This window comes from Oryzias latipes, chromosome 6 (assembly GCF_002234675.1).
Source record: "Oryzias latipes chromosome 6, ASM223467v1".
Classification (NCBI taxonomy): Eukaryota; Metazoa; Chordata; class Actinopteri; order Beloniformes; family Adrianichthyidae; genus Oryzias; species Oryzias latipes.
The window spans coordinates 31,146,305-31,163,981 of record NC_019864.2 but is presented as its reverse complement, the minus strand read 5'-3'; the positions used below and the strand labels follow the sequence as shown (position 1 = coordinate 31,163,981).

At 49.3% G+C, this 17,677-nt stretch overlaps 1 protein-coding gene across 4 annotated transcripts in view; it reads right to left on the bottom strand.

The window, feature by feature from the left end:
• Positions 1-17,677, bottom strand: part of abcc8 (ATP binding cassette subfamily C member 8) — a 52,689-nt gene that overhangs the window by 19,494 nt on the left and 15,518 nt on the right. Inside the window, exons 5-18 of one of the 4 annotated variants that reach the window (XM_023956138.1) lie at positions 17,329-17,495; positions 16,337-16,579; positions 14,104-14,292; positions 13,248-13,412; positions 11,579-11,734; positions 10,109-10,243; positions 9,847-10,009; positions 9,339-9,379; positions 8,896-9,041; positions 8,000-8,114; positions 7,715-7,885; positions 3,942-4,014; positions 3,758-3,863; positions 601-633 (exon numbers count right to left, since the gene is read on the bottom strand). In XM_023956138.1, coding sequence (XP_023811906.1) covers positions 601-633; positions 3,758-3,863; positions 3,942-4,014; positions 7,715-7,885; positions 8,000-8,114; positions 8,896-9,041; positions 9,339-9,379; positions 9,847-10,009; positions 10,109-10,243; positions 11,579-11,734; positions 13,248-13,412; positions 14,104-14,292; positions 16,337-16,579; positions 17,329-17,495 — 1,903 coding nt within the window. Of the gene's footprint in view, positions 1-600; positions 634-3,757; positions 4,015-7,714; positions 7,886-7,999; positions 8,115-8,895; positions 9,042-9,338; positions 9,380-9,846; positions 10,010-10,108; positions 10,244-11,578; positions 11,735-13,247; positions 13,413-14,103; positions 14,293-16,336; positions 16,580-17,328; positions 17,496-17,677 lie in introns of all 4 variants that reach the window. The other 3 variants (XM_023956139.1, XM_023956135.1, XM_023956136.1) reach the window with 3 other exon arrangements.

Genomic DNA, 17,677 nt, shown 5'->3' with positions numbered 1-17,677 from the left:
CGCTGGCCTGAAGGTTCTGTAGACGTGTGGTTTTACACCGGTAACTCCATCCCTGTCAGACGTGGGAACGTCAGAGAACAAAATAACTGTTCCAGCCGTAAATAGAACAAAGCGAAAATGTTCCGTCAGTAAAACTACGGAACACCAAAAGGGTCAAAATGTTTGGTTTGGCATCTGAGCTGAAAGCTTCAGGTTACAGACGCTCAGATAAAAATAATCTGCTGCTGCAGAACCACATCAGAGGTTCACATCCGTCACAAAGATTCACGGCTGAGAAACGGAATTCTGAGGTAAAAATAAGAATTCCTTCATTTCCTAAAATGTAAATAAAGTTAAAAAGAAGCTGAAGGCAATGTTCATCATTAATATTCAAAGCAGTGACATAAAATGAAAAATTCTGAAAGTTCAGCGCCGCGTTCGACCCGTAAATGCCAGAATGTTCTAGTGAGCCGATGGTTCACATCACCCCCCCCCCCCCCCCCCAGGCCAGGTCTGACTCAGTCCAGAGTCTTCCTCACATGACGTGAGGAAGAGGAAGCGCTTCAGCTCTTGTCATGAGTCACATGTGTGGGTCTGGGTGTCTGTGGATTCACGTCTCACCTTTCATCTCCATGACACTCAGGACTCGGCAGGCTGGAAAAAAAACATTTAACTTCATGAATGAGTCCATAGAGAAACAGAACATGGCTTTGCACATGCTCAGTAGAGGCTGCAGAGTATTTTGAGATTTCTGCGTCTAGACATGGAGGCTTCAGCATCACATCTGAGCTACCAACAGCTTTCCTGCAGCTCCATGAGCAAAGTACCGACCCTACAGACACTTTGACATCTTCCATTATCACCTCTAGAAGATTAAAAACCCAGAAGAGACGGACCAGAGCTCTAAAGAGGAATCATTAACGGGACAAGCAGAAAAAACGGTATGAGTCTGCTTCTTCCTGTTCGGTCACAGAGTTGCTGGAGCCTATCCCAGCTACTGTAACCTGGAGGCGGGATTTACCCACTGGCTCTCACACCTGACAGATAGCTGAGAAGATTTACTAAACAGCTTCTAAAGCACGTTTCTGGGCTGCAGGAGGAAGCTGGAGGAAACCCACACGTGAACCAGGAGAACATGCAAACTCCACACAGAAAGGACACAGCTGGGATTTGAACCTTCAACCCGTTAGGCGAGAGGGCGAACCACTACACCACCATGCAACCCAACAATAAAAACCTTTAGTTGACAGAAAATAAAACATAAACATAGAGAAAAACAGATGAAAGGGTTAAACTATTACGAGATGAATAATGTTTTTTGGTTTATTTGCTTGGACCTTCTTGAGAAAACAAACTAAAGAAAAACGTTTTGAGTTAAAGAAGGTCGCGGGGAGAAGCTGATGCAGAGCAGGTGAAGGTCCATCTGCACACACAGGATGTGCACGTAGGCTGCATAGCTCCATATGTTCATATTTGAAGCTGTTTGCAGACACGACTGCCGAGGATTTTTACTGTTTCTGTTGGAGCAGATCTCCTGAGAACCTCCTGCTGGAGGAGCGTCCAGCTCTGTGAAGAGCTGCACCGATGGTTTGCTCCGGCGGCGCTTGTTAGTGCTTTACGGCTCATTCAGCTGCAAACTGAAGGAGGTCATGAATCGGCCCTGAGAGGGAGGCGTCCTGACGGCGTGCAGAGCCTGGGCTCCTGTTGTGTTTAGTTGCTTCCAGGCCAAACGTGGTGCAGAAAGTGGAGCGCGCTCAGATCCATTGTGCCGTCTCATCAGCTTTTGTCACGTGACGCCGCTGCCTCTGCATCACCGCCATCCTTTCAGGCATTTGAGCGTAAGTGGATGAAGTGGCTCTGGCTGAAACACCGGGAGAGACGGGGGATCGCTGCAGCGATGCTGACAGCAGATTTCAACCTGTCTTTGTTTCCCAACAGTTCTAAATCCTGATGAAAAATGTCGCTGTCGTTTTAGAACCGCAGGAAGAGGAAATGTTTCTGAGCTTCACGGACAGAAATGATCAAATGAACAGTAAAGGGTGGTTAAATATGAAGCGTGCATTTCCTGCAGCATAGCTGCCTGTTTCCTCTGCAGAGCGTCTGCTGCAGAGGACTTTGATCGAGTCCGGAGGGAAAGCTGCCTGCTGGTCTCCTGTCCGGAGACTTTCTTATCTTCAGGCTTTTCGCTTCACTGATGCTGCACAGTAAAAGCTGCCTTTCAGTCAACAATCCAGAAAAAGGAAGCCCCCCTCCCCCCCGGCCTTTCCTGATGGGCTGCTCCACCAGGTCTTCTGAGGATCCACAGTGACGCGTCGCCGTGTTCAGACTGCCTTTGCGGAGATGCATCCCAGATGCGTTTGGTGTCATTTTGGTGGAAACAAAGCAGACGATGACAAATGCAGATCAGAGAGTAAACAGCTGAGGAAGAGTAACTGAGGAAGCAGCTCGTGAAAAGAAATAATAAAAGGCTTTGCACAGCAGTGCTTGTGTTGCGGTGGCTGCGCAGACGCTGCAGCTCAGTGGCGTCTGAGCAGACAGCTGACACTGCAATCAGCTGCTGAATTCCAATCAATCAGAGTTCCAAATAAGGGTCAGATCATTTCTCTGAAATGTTCAATACCCTGACAGGAAAAACAGAAAAATCCCACGGTCATCAAAGTATTCCCAGCCTTCCCAGGCGCTCTCTTTCCCTCTGCGCCTCCCTGCTCTCTGGCTCTGGGGGCCTCGCGGCGGTCCGGCTGGCCCTGGCCTGGGTGGCGGTCTTGGTCGCCCGGGGGGCGGTTGTTCCCTGCCTGTTCCCGTGTGGCGTTGGGGGAATTCCGGCTGCCGCTGCTGCTGCGGCGGGGGTATGGGTGTGGGGGTGGCTGGGCGCTCCTCCTCCTTCTTTTCACATTCCACCATCCATTTTAGAAGAACATAAACACTCACCTGAGCACAGGTGTTAGCTCACCTTTGCACTAATAGTTTGCATGATTGAATGAATGAAAGATTTCACACTAGTTGGTTTAAGGCATAGGTATGCGTTCGTGAACACTATCTGTTTTGTGTGCATGTTGACATGTGGACATTTTTGCGGCTAGCAGGTGTGTTGATAATATTTGAGTGTGTGTGAACAGGCCCCGCCCTTTTTGTACTACATTTGAACCGTACCGTAACGATAAACAACCAGTAAACCTGTCTGCTCTATGCTGCTTCATGGTCTTACCCCCCTTCCCCTCCTATTATCACCCTCCTACCCCCCCCTCTCTCTAACGTCCCTCTCTCTTCTTCCCCTCTTTCCTTTTCCGTCCGGTCCAACACCAAAGATTTTCAAACATGATTGAAATTAATAAATTTTGGCCTCAATTACAAAAGGGGTTTATTCCGACATACCTTTGGTTTGTCTGAAGATGAATAACCCCTCTTGTTAAAATAAAATATGTCCAACACAAGAGGCCCTCAGCTCTCATCTGTTTGCCTAGCTGTTGGACAGGACAAGTTATAAAAAAAAAAAAAATAAAAAAAAATAAAAAAAAAAAGTATTCCCAGCCTTTCCACTGCGTGGAAGGATCCTAGGAAAGGATCTGCAGCGCAGCATGTGACGCTGCTGCAGTGAAGCCGCACAGGAACAAAGAAAGATAACCCCGCCCCAAACCAATTACAAACGATTTGACACAGGTCAGGGCAGACAGGGTGGGGAGGGGGGACAAACACACACATGAGCAGAGGGGCTCAAACACCTGAGCGTGGAGGAAAAACGCACATTTCCAACAGAGAGGAAGTAAAGCAGGACACCCACCTGTTCCACATCACCGTCCCGGACACCCTCTGCATCTCCCCCAGAGCCGCCAGCAGCAGAGAGGACTTTCCACAGCCCACCTGCCCCACGATCATGGTCAGCTTACCTGTGTGTGTGCGGGGGGGCAGCAGCAGCACAATGAATCCAACAAACACAAACACATCTCTGACTCTGCTGCACTCACCGAAGGGAACCTTGATGTCCACATTGCATAGAGTGGCAGGTCCGTCCGTCCAGGTGAAATAACCAGCAGTTATCTAACGACAGAAAGCAGGGGGGCGGGGTCACGTCTTGTTTTTTGTGACACACATTCATTAACAACATCTGCAGAAACAGAGCTGATGGGAAATCATCCAAGCAGAAACTCTCCACAGCTGCAGGGGAAAATGCGACGGCTACAAAGCTCAGAAGATCAGAAACCAGCTTCTCTTCAGACACGAACTCATCGAAGTTTCATCTCTGATGTGAACTTTAGATGTGAGTCAAAGTCAGGGACTATTTTGTTTTGTGCTTAAAATGTCATGATTTTTATTCAGGAACATCTTACTGCATTCTGCTCCATCCTGCTGCATCCTAATGCATCCTAATGCATCCTAATGCATCCTACTGCATTCTGCTCCATCCTAATGCATCCTGGTGCATCCTGCTGCATCCTAATGCATCCTAATGCATCCTAATGCATCCTACTGCATTCTGCTCCATCCTAATGCATCCTAATGCATCCTACTGCATTCTGCTCCATCCTAATGCATCCTAATGCATCCTAATGCATCCTACTGCATTCTGCTCCATCCTGCTGCATCCTAATGCATCCTACTGCATTCTGCTCCATCCTAATGCATCCTAATGCATCCTACTGCATTCTGCTCCATCCTGCTGCATCCTAATGCATCCCTAATGCATCCTACTGCATTCTGCTCCATCCTGCTGCATCCTAATGCATCCTGCTGCATCCCTAATGCATCCTACTGCATTCTGCTCCATCCTGCTGCATCCTAATGCATCCTAATGCATCCTACTGCATTCTGCTCCATCCTGCTGCATCCTAATGCATCCTACTGCATTCTGCTCCATCCTAATGCATCCTAATGCATCCTACTGCATTCTGCTCCATCCTGCTGCATCCTAATGCATCCTACTGCATTCTGCTCCATCCTGCTGCATCCTAATGCATCCTAATGCATCCTACTGCATTCTGCTCCATCCTGCTGCATCCTAATGCATCCTGCTGCATCCCTAATGCATCCTAATGCATCCTACTGCATTCTGCTCCATCCTGCTGCATCCTAATGCATCCTAATGCATCCTACTACATTCTGCTCCATCCTAATGCATCCTAATGCATCCTACTGCATTCTGCTCCATCCTAATGCATCCTAATGCATCCTACTGCATTCTGCTCCATCCTGCTGCATCCTAATGCATCCCTAATGCATCCTACTGCATTCTGCTCCATCCTAATGCATCCCTAATGCATCCTACTGCATTCTGCTCCATCCTGCTGCATCCTAATGCATCCTGCTGCATCCCTAATGCATCCTACTGCATTCTACTCCATCCTGCTGCATCCCTAATGCATCCTGGTGCATCCTGCTGCATCCTACTGCATTCTGCTCCATCCTGCTGCATTCTGCTCCATCCTGCTGCATCCTAATGCATCCTAATGCATCCTACTGCATTCTGCTCCATCCTGCTGCATCCCTAATGCATCCTGGTGCATCCTGCTGCATCCTAATGCATCCCTAATGCATCCTACTGCATTCTGCTCCATCCTGCTGCATCCCTAATGCATCCTGGTGCATCCTGCTGCATCCTGCTGCATCCCTAATGCATCTTGGTGCATCCTGCTGCATCCTAATGCATCCCTAATGCATCCTACTGCATTCTGCTCCATCCTGCTGCATCCCTAATGCATCCTGGTGCATCCTGCTGCATCCCTAATGCATCCTAATGCATCCTGCTGCATCCTAATGCATCCTGGTGCATTCTGCTGCATCCTGCTGCATCCCTAATGCATCCTACTGCATTCTGCTCCATCCTGCTGCATCCTAATGCATCCTAATGCATCCTACTGCATTCTGCTCCATCCTGCTGCATCCTAATGCATCCTACTGCATTCTGCTCCATCCTAATGCATCCTAATGCATCCTACTGCATTCTGCTCCATCCTGCTGCATCCTAATGCATCCCTAATGCATCCTACTGCATTCTGCTCCATCCTGCTGCATCCTAATGCATCCTGCTGCATCCCTAATGCATCCTACTGCATTCTGCTCCATCCTGCTGCATCCTAATGCATCCTAATGCATCCTACTGCATTCTGCTCCATCCTGCTGCATCCTAATGCATCCTACTGCATTCTGCTCCATCCTAATGCATCCTAATGCATCCTACTGCATTCTGCTCCATCCTGCTGCATCCTAATGCATCCTACTGCATTCTGCTCCATCCTGCTGCATCCTAATGCATCCTAATGCATCCTACTGCATTCTGCTCCATCCTGCTGCATCCTAATGCATCCTGCTGCATCCCTAATGCATCCTAATGCATCCTACTGCATTCTGCTCCATCCTGCTGCATCCTAATGCATCCTAATGCATCCTACTACATTCTGCTCCATCCTAATGCATCCTAATGCATCCTACTGCATTCTGCTCCATCCTAATGCATCCTAATGCATCCTACTGCATTCTGCTCCATCCTGCTGCATCCTAATGCATCCCTAATGCATCCTACTGCATTCTGCTCCATCCTAATGCATCCCTAATGCATCCTACTGCATTCTGCTCCATCCTGCTGCATCCTAATGCATCCTGCTGCATCCCTAATGCATCCTACTGCATTCTACTCCATCCTGCTGCATCCCTAATGCATCCTGGTGCATCCTGCTGCATCCTACTGCATTCTGCTCCATCCTGCTGCATTCTGCTCCATCCTGCTGCATCCTAATGCATCCTAATGCATCCTACTGCATTCTGCTCCATCCTGCTGCATCCCTAATGCATCCTGGTGCATCCTGCTGCATCCTAATGCATCCCTAATGCATCCTACTGCATTCTGCTCCATCCTGCTGCATCCCTAATGCATCCTGGTGCATCCTGCTGCATCCTGCTGCATCCCTAATGCATCCTGGTGCATCCTGCTGCATCCTAATGCATCCCTAATGCATCCTACTGCATTCTGCTCCATCCTGCTGCATCCCTAATGCATCCTGGTGCATCCTGCTGCATCCCTAATGCATCCTAATGCATCCTGCTGCATCCTAATGCATCCTGGTGCATTCTGCTGCATCCTACTGCATCCCTAATGCATCCTACTGCATTCTACTCCATCCTGCTGCATCCCTAATGCATCCTGGTGCATCCTGCTGCATCCTAATGCATCCTAATGCATCCTACTGCATTCTGCTCCATCCTAATGCATCCTAATGCATCCTACTGCATTCTGCTCCATCCTGCTGCATCCCTAATGCATCCTACTGCATTCTGCTCCATCCTGCTGCATCCTAATGCATCCTGCTGCATCCCTAATGCATCCTACTGCATTCTGCTCCATCCTGCTGCATTCTGCTCCATCCTGCTGCATCCTAATGCATCCTGCTGCATCCCTAATGCATCCTACTGCATTCTACTCCATCCTGCTGCATCCCTAATCCATCCTGGTGCATCCTGCTGCATCCTAATGCATCCTAATGCATCCCTAATGCATCCTACTGCATTCTGCTCCATCCTGCTGCATCCTAATGCATCCTGCTGCATCCCTAATGCATCCTAATGCATCCTACTGCATTCTGCTCCATCCTGCTGCATCCTAATGCATCCTACTGCATCCTGCTGCATTTCAGGAGCTAATCTGCAGAACCTCCTGCCCGCTTCCCAGCAAAGATCAGGAAAAAAAGGACCACACAAAGTCATGCGAAACAAAATGATGGATGAGCTGCAGCCTCTGCAGGGTCACCTTAATGCAGGTGTCCTGGTCCACGCCCTGGGAGACTCCATCTGCCTCCTGGTCCCCGCGTGGGCTGAAGTTGTTCCAGTCGTCTCTCGCCGGGCGTTTCCTGTTCACCACCTTCAGGGGCTGGAGGCAGCGGGACAGAAAGGAGGACGAAGGGAGACTTTCAGAGGAGGACTACAGGAGGGAGCATGAAAGCCAACACAGGGAGGAGGAACAGTGATGTGGAAGGAGAGACATGTAAAGCAGAAGCAGGCGGACGGAGGCGAGCGCTCAAACGTGCGTCCTCACCACAGCATGGTACTTGTTCTGGTTGTGGTTGCTGTAGCCAGAGGTCAGCGTGGCTCTGGGCTCCTGCTCATCTCCAATCTCATCACAGGAGAAAAACTCGCTGAGCTTCTGAACACTGAAACCCAAAAGGAGACCAGGCGTAAAAAAACACACGACGGGTCGGATGACAGGCCTGATGGACGAAAGCTAGGACGGGTCAATGATTTCCTCTCCCTGCAGATGAATGCTGGATCAATCTGACAATCAGACTGACAATCAGATTACTGATAGAGGATCAAACAATAACAGCAGGATGCAGAGGCTGCACTTAATCAGAAGGTTTGTTTCTGTCAGAGCAGCTTCTCAAAGATCCTTTCTGATCTTGGATCCACAGATTTGTTCTGGTTCTTTGATCAGGAAATGGTGTCAAATCCATCCAGAAATAGTCGTCTCAGAGGATCTCAGAACGTTCACACGTGTCCCGTCTTAAAACGACGCATCTCTGAGAAGGAATATTTAGGCTTCTGCTCTTCCTCTAAACGTCACCAGAGTCTCCTTCATGCTTTTTATCAGCTGCTCAGATGAAAACGCGTCTCCATCAATTATATCGCTCACAATAAGCAGGCCTGAGCAGAACCGAGCAGGTCCAATCACAGCCGACGGCCTGTGACACTCACGGCGGAAATAAATCATGTTTAACGTCAGAATCCAAAAGGTCAGAGGTGTAAAGCTGTCATGATCCAAAACGGATGGATCTGCTGCAGGAGAAGGTCAGGAGAAGGTCAGGAAAAGGTCAGGAAAAGGTCAGGAGAAGGTCAGGAGAAGGTCAGGAGAAGGCCCGGTGCTTCACTGACTTCTGTCTCTGGTCCAGGTCCTGCTCTCGTCACATGACAGACAAACTCCTGAGGTGACCTCACCTAACGAGCGCCTTGACAGTGGAGCGCACCACGCTGGACAGGAGGAAGAGGGGCGTGACCAGGATGTGGAAGAGGGACAAGGAGGCGAAGGCCACGGCTGGAGACAGGTCGCCGTCCTCAGAAATGTGGACGTGGACCACAAACGTCTGCAGGTTCACAGAGGGATCAGGTTAGTCTGAGAACATTGCAGTGACGGGTCTGACCGGCTCAAGGTCAGACACCCCCCCCACACAGCCAAAACCCACGCGGGGGGGGGGGGGGGGGGGGGGTCACATCAAATCAAAGCACAACCGTCTGTTGACATGACTTATGGCTGCTCCCTGACTTCTCTGATCCTTCCCTGCTTAAAAAGACGTGTAGATTTATAGACCCCCCCCCCCTCAGTGACCCCCCTGACCTTCACACAGACCATGAAACACGCGCAGACGCATGCAGAGACTCACCGTGAGCACGGCCGCTATGGGAATGGCTGCATTCATGAACACTGCAGGCAGAAAACAGAACAGGAAGTGAGGCGTTCAGGATTCATCGGGAGAAACGCAAACTGAGACATACAACGAGGAAAAATCAATAATTCAACCTAAAAAACACATTTAAAAAAATCTCAATAAAAAATAGATAATTTATGGAAAAATTCCAGGTTTTTGGATCATTTTCTTCACATTTTTCTATGATCACAGATGACATAAACTGCATTCCTGAAGGGAATCCACTTCAGTTATGAAGGTTTGTTAATGCAGACGTTGAGTTTATTTTATCTGTTTCTTTAAAAGAAGATTTCAAATAGAGATAAGAAATGAATCAACAAGGACTAAAGACATCAAAGCCTCATTTTTAAACCAAACCAGGATTTTTTCCACTTGTTGGTCTGATGGTTTACTGGAAGTGATGGAGGTAAAACTCTGTGTTTTCGTGTTTTTCCAGGCGGATGAAAGCTCCCGGCTCTCGTACTGGATATGGACGTATAAATAGCAAAGGCCCTCAGGCTGCTGAGCTCTCTGCCTCTGGTCTCCTCCACGCTGTCGCGGAAGATGTTCTCCCAGGCGTACAGCTTCAGCAGCTTGACGCCGCGCAGCAGCTCGTTGGTCTTCTTCAGCCGCTCGCCGGAGTATTCCTGAAATCACAACCGCTTTAGGACGTTTGGCCAGCATCAGATCAAAGGGGCACAGCTCGTCCCACCAGTGAGAGGTTCAAAACCCCAGAGGTTGCTCACCAGGGTGGTCTTCTGCGTGTGGGACAGCTTGGTGGCCACGAAGTACTGAACCGGCGCCAACACGGCGATGACGCTCGCTCCAATCAAGGCACTGACCCCCAGGAGGTAGTAGAGCAGGATCACCCCCACGATGATCTGCAGACAGACGGGGTGGGATTTTTCTGCAGACTGCCCCCCGCCCCCCAGGAGCAGACATGCAGGAGCTGCAGGGCGTTTCGGGTGGACGGGAGCAGCTGCAGGTTAACAAACGGGCGCTGCAGTTCGCTGCCAATCAGTTTGGGAAAGCAGAGAAATGACTTTCTCTCAACCCCCCCACCCCTCTAGCACGTTTGAACCTGTCTGTGGCCCCCACCCCTGTCAAGCCTTCCTTAATGGAATCACACGGCTTTAGGAAGGACACATCAGATGGATGTGACATTTCATCTCCTCTCCTTCAGCCTCGGGATAATGTGTGCCAGCCAAGGTGGCTGATGGGTAATAGGAGAGCAGGTTATTCTCTACCCGGGGGGGTTGAGCCGTGTTAAAAACCCAACCCCCACCCAGCCTCTGCCAGGTACTCATCTGACGAAGGCCCGTTTAGAAACGACCTCCTTCTGCCATTTCCAGCTGCACGCCGCCCTGATGCCGCCACGGAGCTCAGCAGAGGATCCGAATCCCCAAAGGATTCCTTCTGTCAGATTCATCAACAGAGGCGCTAAAAGGGGAAACCCTGGAGTCGGGGGGTGGGGGGGGGGGGCGTTTTCTGCTCTCCAGGGCGACACTGACGCTGATCAGAGGATAAGATGCTCCTGTGACAAAACCGCAGTCATTTAGCCGCCAAGTCACCGAAAGACCAAGTTTGCATCAATATTTGTAAAGAACATTTCCTCTTAGAGAGGCAACACATGCGCGGCCTGAGTAATGGAGATGTGCGCGGCGCAGACGTAAACATGGAAGTCCTTCAAACAATAAAGAAGAAGAACCACAGTGGAACGGAGCTGCTTCCTGACAGACAGAGGCTGGATGCTGGTGCTGCAGGTGAAAAAGCCGCTGCCTAAAGCCAAACAAAGCAAAGGAAGCTCGGAAAACATCCGCCGGCTCTGGAAAACCTCAAGCTCTTCCGTCTGCAGTCACAGAAAGTCTGACGGCGCCAACATGCTGGTTTACAGCACGCCTCCATATTAATCAGCTACAACAACCCTTCCAGGCCTTTGCTTTCCGGCTGCACTGCAGCTCAGTGGCAGCTTTAGTTCTGCAGGATGAAAAGTTGCATTTCAGCACATTTGACTTGCTTGTGAGGATTTCTCATTGGAAAAGGAAAATGTTGTTTTTAAGCCGATCTTTCTGTTTCAAAATGATGAACTGCATGTGGACCTTTGAGATGCTGCTTCCGCAGGAGGCGGGTTGAAGCGCCGCAGCGCAGACTGACATCTCTGCAGCGGAGCCTCCAGAGAAGAAGAAAAAAAGAGGTTCAAAAGCAAAAAAGCTCACCTGTATCGGCATGGCCCACAGGTTAGGACAGAGGAAGAAGAACCACATGAGCTGGTTGGTATCTATGGCAACCAGGTTGCAGATCTGGGCAACAGTCAGCTCTCCCATGGACATGTTGGACGTGCACATGCGCATGATCTTGTTGTAGATTTTTGTCTGCAAGAAGAGGAGGAGATGGCAGGAAGGGAACATCTCCACGATCAAGCAGCCCACTCTTTGTCAAAGAAAACATACAATTCTGGGTTTCATGGAGGGGGGGCAGGAAATGACCATAAATGAGCTGATAAAGGTTCAAAGGTCGTGTTGCTTTTCCTCCGATTTTGAAAGTAACAGAGTCTGATCTCCTACGGCTTGTTCAGGTTTGTTTTCTTGTGCTGGAGAAGTCGATAACTTTCATGAGTGTATAAAAAATACTCGTCAGGAGTGGGCGTCGCCCTCGCACACCTGCCTGCAGGTCGGGTCAGAAGATCCTGTTCTACATCTAATCAGACAGCCTTCATCAGGTTTGTCTGCTTCTCTATGGAAGATTACATCGATCTCTGCTGGTTGAAGCCAAGCAAAGCCGAGCTAAGCCACTTCAGGCCAATCCAAGCCGAGCCAAGCCAAGCCGCGCCAGATCCTTCTGGATTCTTCCCCTCGAGGCCATCAAAGAACTACTCTGGACCTTCTCCCCGTCTGCCAATTCACCGGATCTACCATCCACATTTCTATGTTCAATAAGCTTCTAACCTGATCCCCGTCTGCTTTTGGGTCCAGCTTATTCAAAACCTGACAAATAATAACAAACGTCTGGTTCTGGATTTAATGGCTTATGGACATTTGTGTGTCACTTTCGGCTTTTCCCATCAGGGGTCGCCACAGCGAAGAGTCGCATGGTAAACTTGGCAATGTTTTACACAGGATGCCCTTCCTGACGCAACCCTCTCAAAGCAACCGGGCTTGGGACCGGCACAGAAGTAGAGAAGGGAACAGGGAGCAGCCCAGAGTCGAACCCTGGTTTCACGGACGGAAGGCGCCGCAAACCAGCACGAGCTAAACCAGCTCAATGGATTATAGACATTTAATTGAAGATAATGGAATTCTGTCACTTTCAGATTTTTTTCAAAGGGTTTTATTTAATGTTTTGTTCTAAATGACGGTAATCAAATCCAGATTTGACATTTTCGTCATAAGTGAAGGAGCCGCAGTCACGTCTCCTCGCCTCTGAGGCCTTTTACCAGAACCACCAACGTTCTGGTGTTTACTGTAAATCTGTCTGTCATCTGTTCATCTTTTGTTCATATCAGCAAAAAAAGGGAAATCGTTTATTTGGCATTAACAGTTAATGCCAACGTCACATCTGAGCCAACAGAAAATCCATGTGGAGCTCCTCAAGGCTCCCTCCTGGGGCCACTTCTGTTTCACATGCTGGTCATACAGAACATCAGAGTCTCTTCTGGAAACGTCATCAGGAAGGAGGAGGTTCTTCATCGATCTGTTTGGCCATTACTTTGGTAGTTTTAGAAAACAGTGTCATTTAAATTCTTGATTCTTTATATCTAAACACATGAAAAAGTCTTGATTAAAACAACACATTTAACCTTCTTCTAAGCCATCAACATTCAGCGGTAAAAACCTTTTTGGGTTAACCCGACCTCTGATGGGCTGGAGAACCTCTGGGGCGCCTCACCTGGATGGCTCCTCGCAGGTTGATGCCCGTTTCTATGGCAGCGTAGTAGGAGGCCTGGAGGAAGGTTCTCTGCAGGAGCAGAGCAAAGAACAGCAGCACAGCCAGCACATAGGCGTTCTCCAGGAACTCTTTGGAGGAGATGAAGTAGATGCCGAGCAGCTTCATCTGAAGGAGACGAGGATCGTCAGACTCACAGGTCACTTTAGCGAGTGTTGGAGGCTGAGAAGAATGATTGGATGACGGACACACGCGGTGTCTGCAGCAGGAACCGGGAGCTACGTCACGTCCAGCTTCTCCTCACAGTGCAGCTTCATTTTAACTCATATAATGTATTCAGGAGCTTTTTCATGGCTGTCAAAAACTCGCCGCTGCATCTTCTGCTCGGTGACCCGCAGGACCACCTGTCTGATGCAACCTCAGCTGGAAGGAAAACCGAGCCAAGAGCTCTGCGAGAAACCCAGCCCATAAATATTAGGAGGTGCACCATCTCCCACAGAACACCATAAACGTCTCGCCCAGCTGTGACCTTTGAGGCGTGGCAGGACGCCGCCGCCTCATTCAAATCTTTAATAATATCTAGGATTTTCTAAACCTGAAACGCTTTTGCTGCAGTTAGAGTTCATGTGGAGGCGAGCCGCTCATGTGAGAAATCAGGAAGACAAGAAGCCGCCAACCTCCAGACTGACCTGGACTGACCCACAAATCCAGACGAAAGCTGAAAAGCTCCTGTCTGACTGCAGTCATGCAGCTGGACATTTTCCAGGTTCTGTGATATCTCAACAGTAAACTGACACTTCGGGGGGGGTTTGGGGTGCAGGTTTTGATGCGGGGGGTTGCTGAGAGCTGGACCACTCACCGGCTGCTGGATGGTCCGATTGTCTTTGCTGATGTGGTGCACGATTCCCGAGATGCAGAGCGGTCCAACGAAGCCCAGCAGGTCAGCCAGGACCCGGAGCATGATGCTGAGGATGAGCGGCCTGCCGAAGGCCTTCCTCAGGGCCTGCCAGATCCACTTTGGGCCTGGGGGGGCTGTGCCCTGGGGCCTCTAGGGGGAGGAAAAAGAAAAGGGGAAATTCTGAACACTCAGTTCACTGTTCTGAGATCTTCTGAGATGTTCTGCTTCCTTGAAGGTTTGGATACTGCATTATTATTCAGAGGCTGAAATGAGAACATCTGATGGTGAAGCAAAACTTTTCTTGATGGTTTTATCTTCTTATCAGAGTAAATGTGACGTCCAGACGACACAAACGGTGCAACGATTTCCATGCAAAGCTGCTGCCGCAGGAAGCAACAGAGGAGTCCACAACTCTACCAGTTCTGCTGGAAGATCATTGAACCCAAACCGAGCCGCTTCTTTAGTGTGCATGTGTGTGTGCATGTGTGTGTGCATGTGTGTGTGCATGTGTGTGTGCATGTGTGTGTGTGTGTGTGTGTGCGTGTGTGAACATGCCTGAGTCGCTGTCAGCTGTGAGAACAGACGTGACTGCTGCGGCGTGTTCTTGTTTCCGTGTCGTTTCCTCAGCATTCGTGTGTGACGTGTCACAGCGAGTGTTGGAGCCAAATTCACATTTTTCATTTAAAAGTTCATTTAAATAATCATTGTTTGAACTTCCAATTAAATAACGCTACGTCACAGAGATGCTGTCAGCGAGACTCATTGTTGATTGAAGCCTGAGAAAGTTGGAAGCGATATAGTTTTCTAACCGTGTGTTCGTGTCATTTTTTCTTTTTTGGACTAAAAAGTTGATGATGAACACGCCTCACTCACGTTTCAAATAACAGTTGCTGGACAGACTTCAAACGGTGGTACAAGAGAAAGGAACGCAGAGAGAGTGCCACTACAGCGAGCATCACACACATGTGTGCGCACACACGTAGACAGTCACACACATGTGCGCACACACGTAGACACACACATGTGTGCACACACGTAGACACACAGATCACGTCTCCTTTCTGCTTCAGGTCCAAACCAGCTTCCCATGAAGCGCAGAGCTTTCTGGAGGGGTTGGGATGTCGCGGCGTTCACAGTCGGATGGGGCCGACCAGCCGTCGCCTCTGAGCCCCCTCCTCTCAGGGACTGGGGTCACTGGAATCTCTGTTCTCTCTCATCCTTCCCTCCTGCAGGAAGGAGGCCGGTCACAGCACACGCAGCAGTGACGAATCTCCGGTGACCTTCAGAGAGCTCTGGAAAACAGCGACCTCCTGGAGGAGCCCTTCACCTCTGACCCCTGACACGCGCTCCAGAAGAAGCTGCAGTCAGTCAAAGCAGATGAGGAGCTGCTCACTCTTGTCCAGAGGCATGCAGGCCTCCCGCTCTGCACAGCTGAGACTGAGTGAAAGCTGTGAAGGAAGTGGGCGTGTCCAGTTTGTTTTTCACGTCACAGCTGCAGGTTTGTCGTTTAGCAGGAAATGAAAATCTCCATCACTATTTCATTCTGCTAGAATGTGCCGTTCCTGAGCCGACATCTACGGTGGCCCAGAAGGCTCACAACACTTTAGATTTCACAACACAAAATAACACACTGCACTTTAAGTCCCAACACGAAACACTAACTCACAACACAGCACCCAACAACACTGCTGTGTTGTGAGTTATTGTTTGGAGTTGAGACGAATTGCAGTGTATTATTTTGTGTTGTCTTGTGAAATCTAAAGTGTTGTGTTGTGACCCTTCTGGGCCACCATAGACATCATCCGTAAGCGAAGGAATTTGTAGATTTGAAAAAGCTGAAATCCTGACTTTCTGCAGCGGTTTTCCTGTTTCAGCCTGAAGCTCTGCAGCCATGACACGTGAACAGAGGAGGAACAAGCGGATTTTAGAATGACCTCTGAGAAACATCTGGGAGGGGTCAACACGGGGGACCCCCCACACACACACACACACACACACACAGAGATACATGAGCAGCCAATCCCCTATCGTCTCTCCTTCCTGCTCCAAGCAGCGGGACATTTTCCTGTTTACATTCTGAGTGATGCAACCTGGGATTTTTGGTGTTAATCTGTTATATGATGTTTTTAATTATGTGAAAATGTTTTCCTGAAAATCCCTTTTAAACATCAGTTTCTGAGTTTTGTTTTCTCACCTTCTGATCTTCGAACTCTTTGCGAAGCTTGATGTAGTTGGTCAGCGCTCTCATGGCGATGGGAAGCTTCCCGATAACTTTCAGGTCGATGGGCCTCTTGTGAGCAGACGTGATGAACTTGTTCATCCACCAGTAGGTGGATTTGGACAACAGGTTGACGAAGGGCTGCAGGAACCGAACGCCGAGGTCCTGAAGGTCTTCCGGAGGCTTCACCTCTGTCGGATCGGCGAAGCACATGTAGCGCTGCAAAGACGGCGAGAGAGATGACATGTTGCTCCTAAAGGACGGTTTGTCTCCCCTGATTTGATTGTTTAACATCGCCATGGCAACATGCCCCCCCCCACTATGCTTCCTTTAAAATACAGGAAAAAAACAGCAGAGAGACATGAGAGAAAACAATTGGATGCACTATTGATCTTTTTTTAACCAAAGCCCAAAAAATGGATTATTATGAATCCATCGGATGCTTGGAAATGTAAAGATCTATATGCTATAATTTATTAAAGAGATGTCTGGTCACAGAGACGACAGGATCTTTTTCTGACAAAGAAAAGCTCATGTGGAGGTCAACGCAGATAAACAGGCTCCAGCCGTGAGGCTGGCGCGACCTTTCCTGTCTGCAGGAACTCTGACTGTCACACCTGATACCTGGGAGGAGGACGGTCAAAACACAGAGACGGCGGCGTTTAAAGTTCACTTCATTCCAGTCAGGCTCGTTTCGTCTCATGGAAGAAAGATGAAGAGTTGCTGCTCTTCATGCATTAAACTCTTTGATTTATTTTCTTGCTCTCTGGATGCACTACTTTGAAATGTGTTGCAGACTCTCCTGCATTTGCATCCAGGTTTCTCTGATCACCTTCATTCCATTCATGGATGTTTGCCACACATTTCCATGCATTGCAAATATCTGATCACCATAAAACTTCAGCCCGGTCCCCGCGGCCCCCCACAGCCCCCCACAGCCCCAGATTCATCGGCAGCTGCCCACTCACCCTCCCCAGGATGACATTGATCTCCACCGCCAGCAGAAGCCCGTAGAGCAGCACCAGCAGCCCCGTGATGCAGTAGCGCAGCTGCCGGAGGCCGATGCCGTGCTCGGTGTACTTGGCAAACTTGATTGTCTTCATGGTGAAGGCGAGCACCCAGTAGATGAGCAGGGCTGAGGAGATTTCAGCAGGGATTAGGGCAAACCAGATGCATTCTGGGTGACTCAGTCTGGTCATGAAATAAGATGTAGTTTATCCAACGTTACATAAACTACATCTCATTTCATGTCCAGACAGAGTCTTAATACGCTGCTCATTTAAATATTTGACCTCATTTGTTCTGTTTGCTGAACAG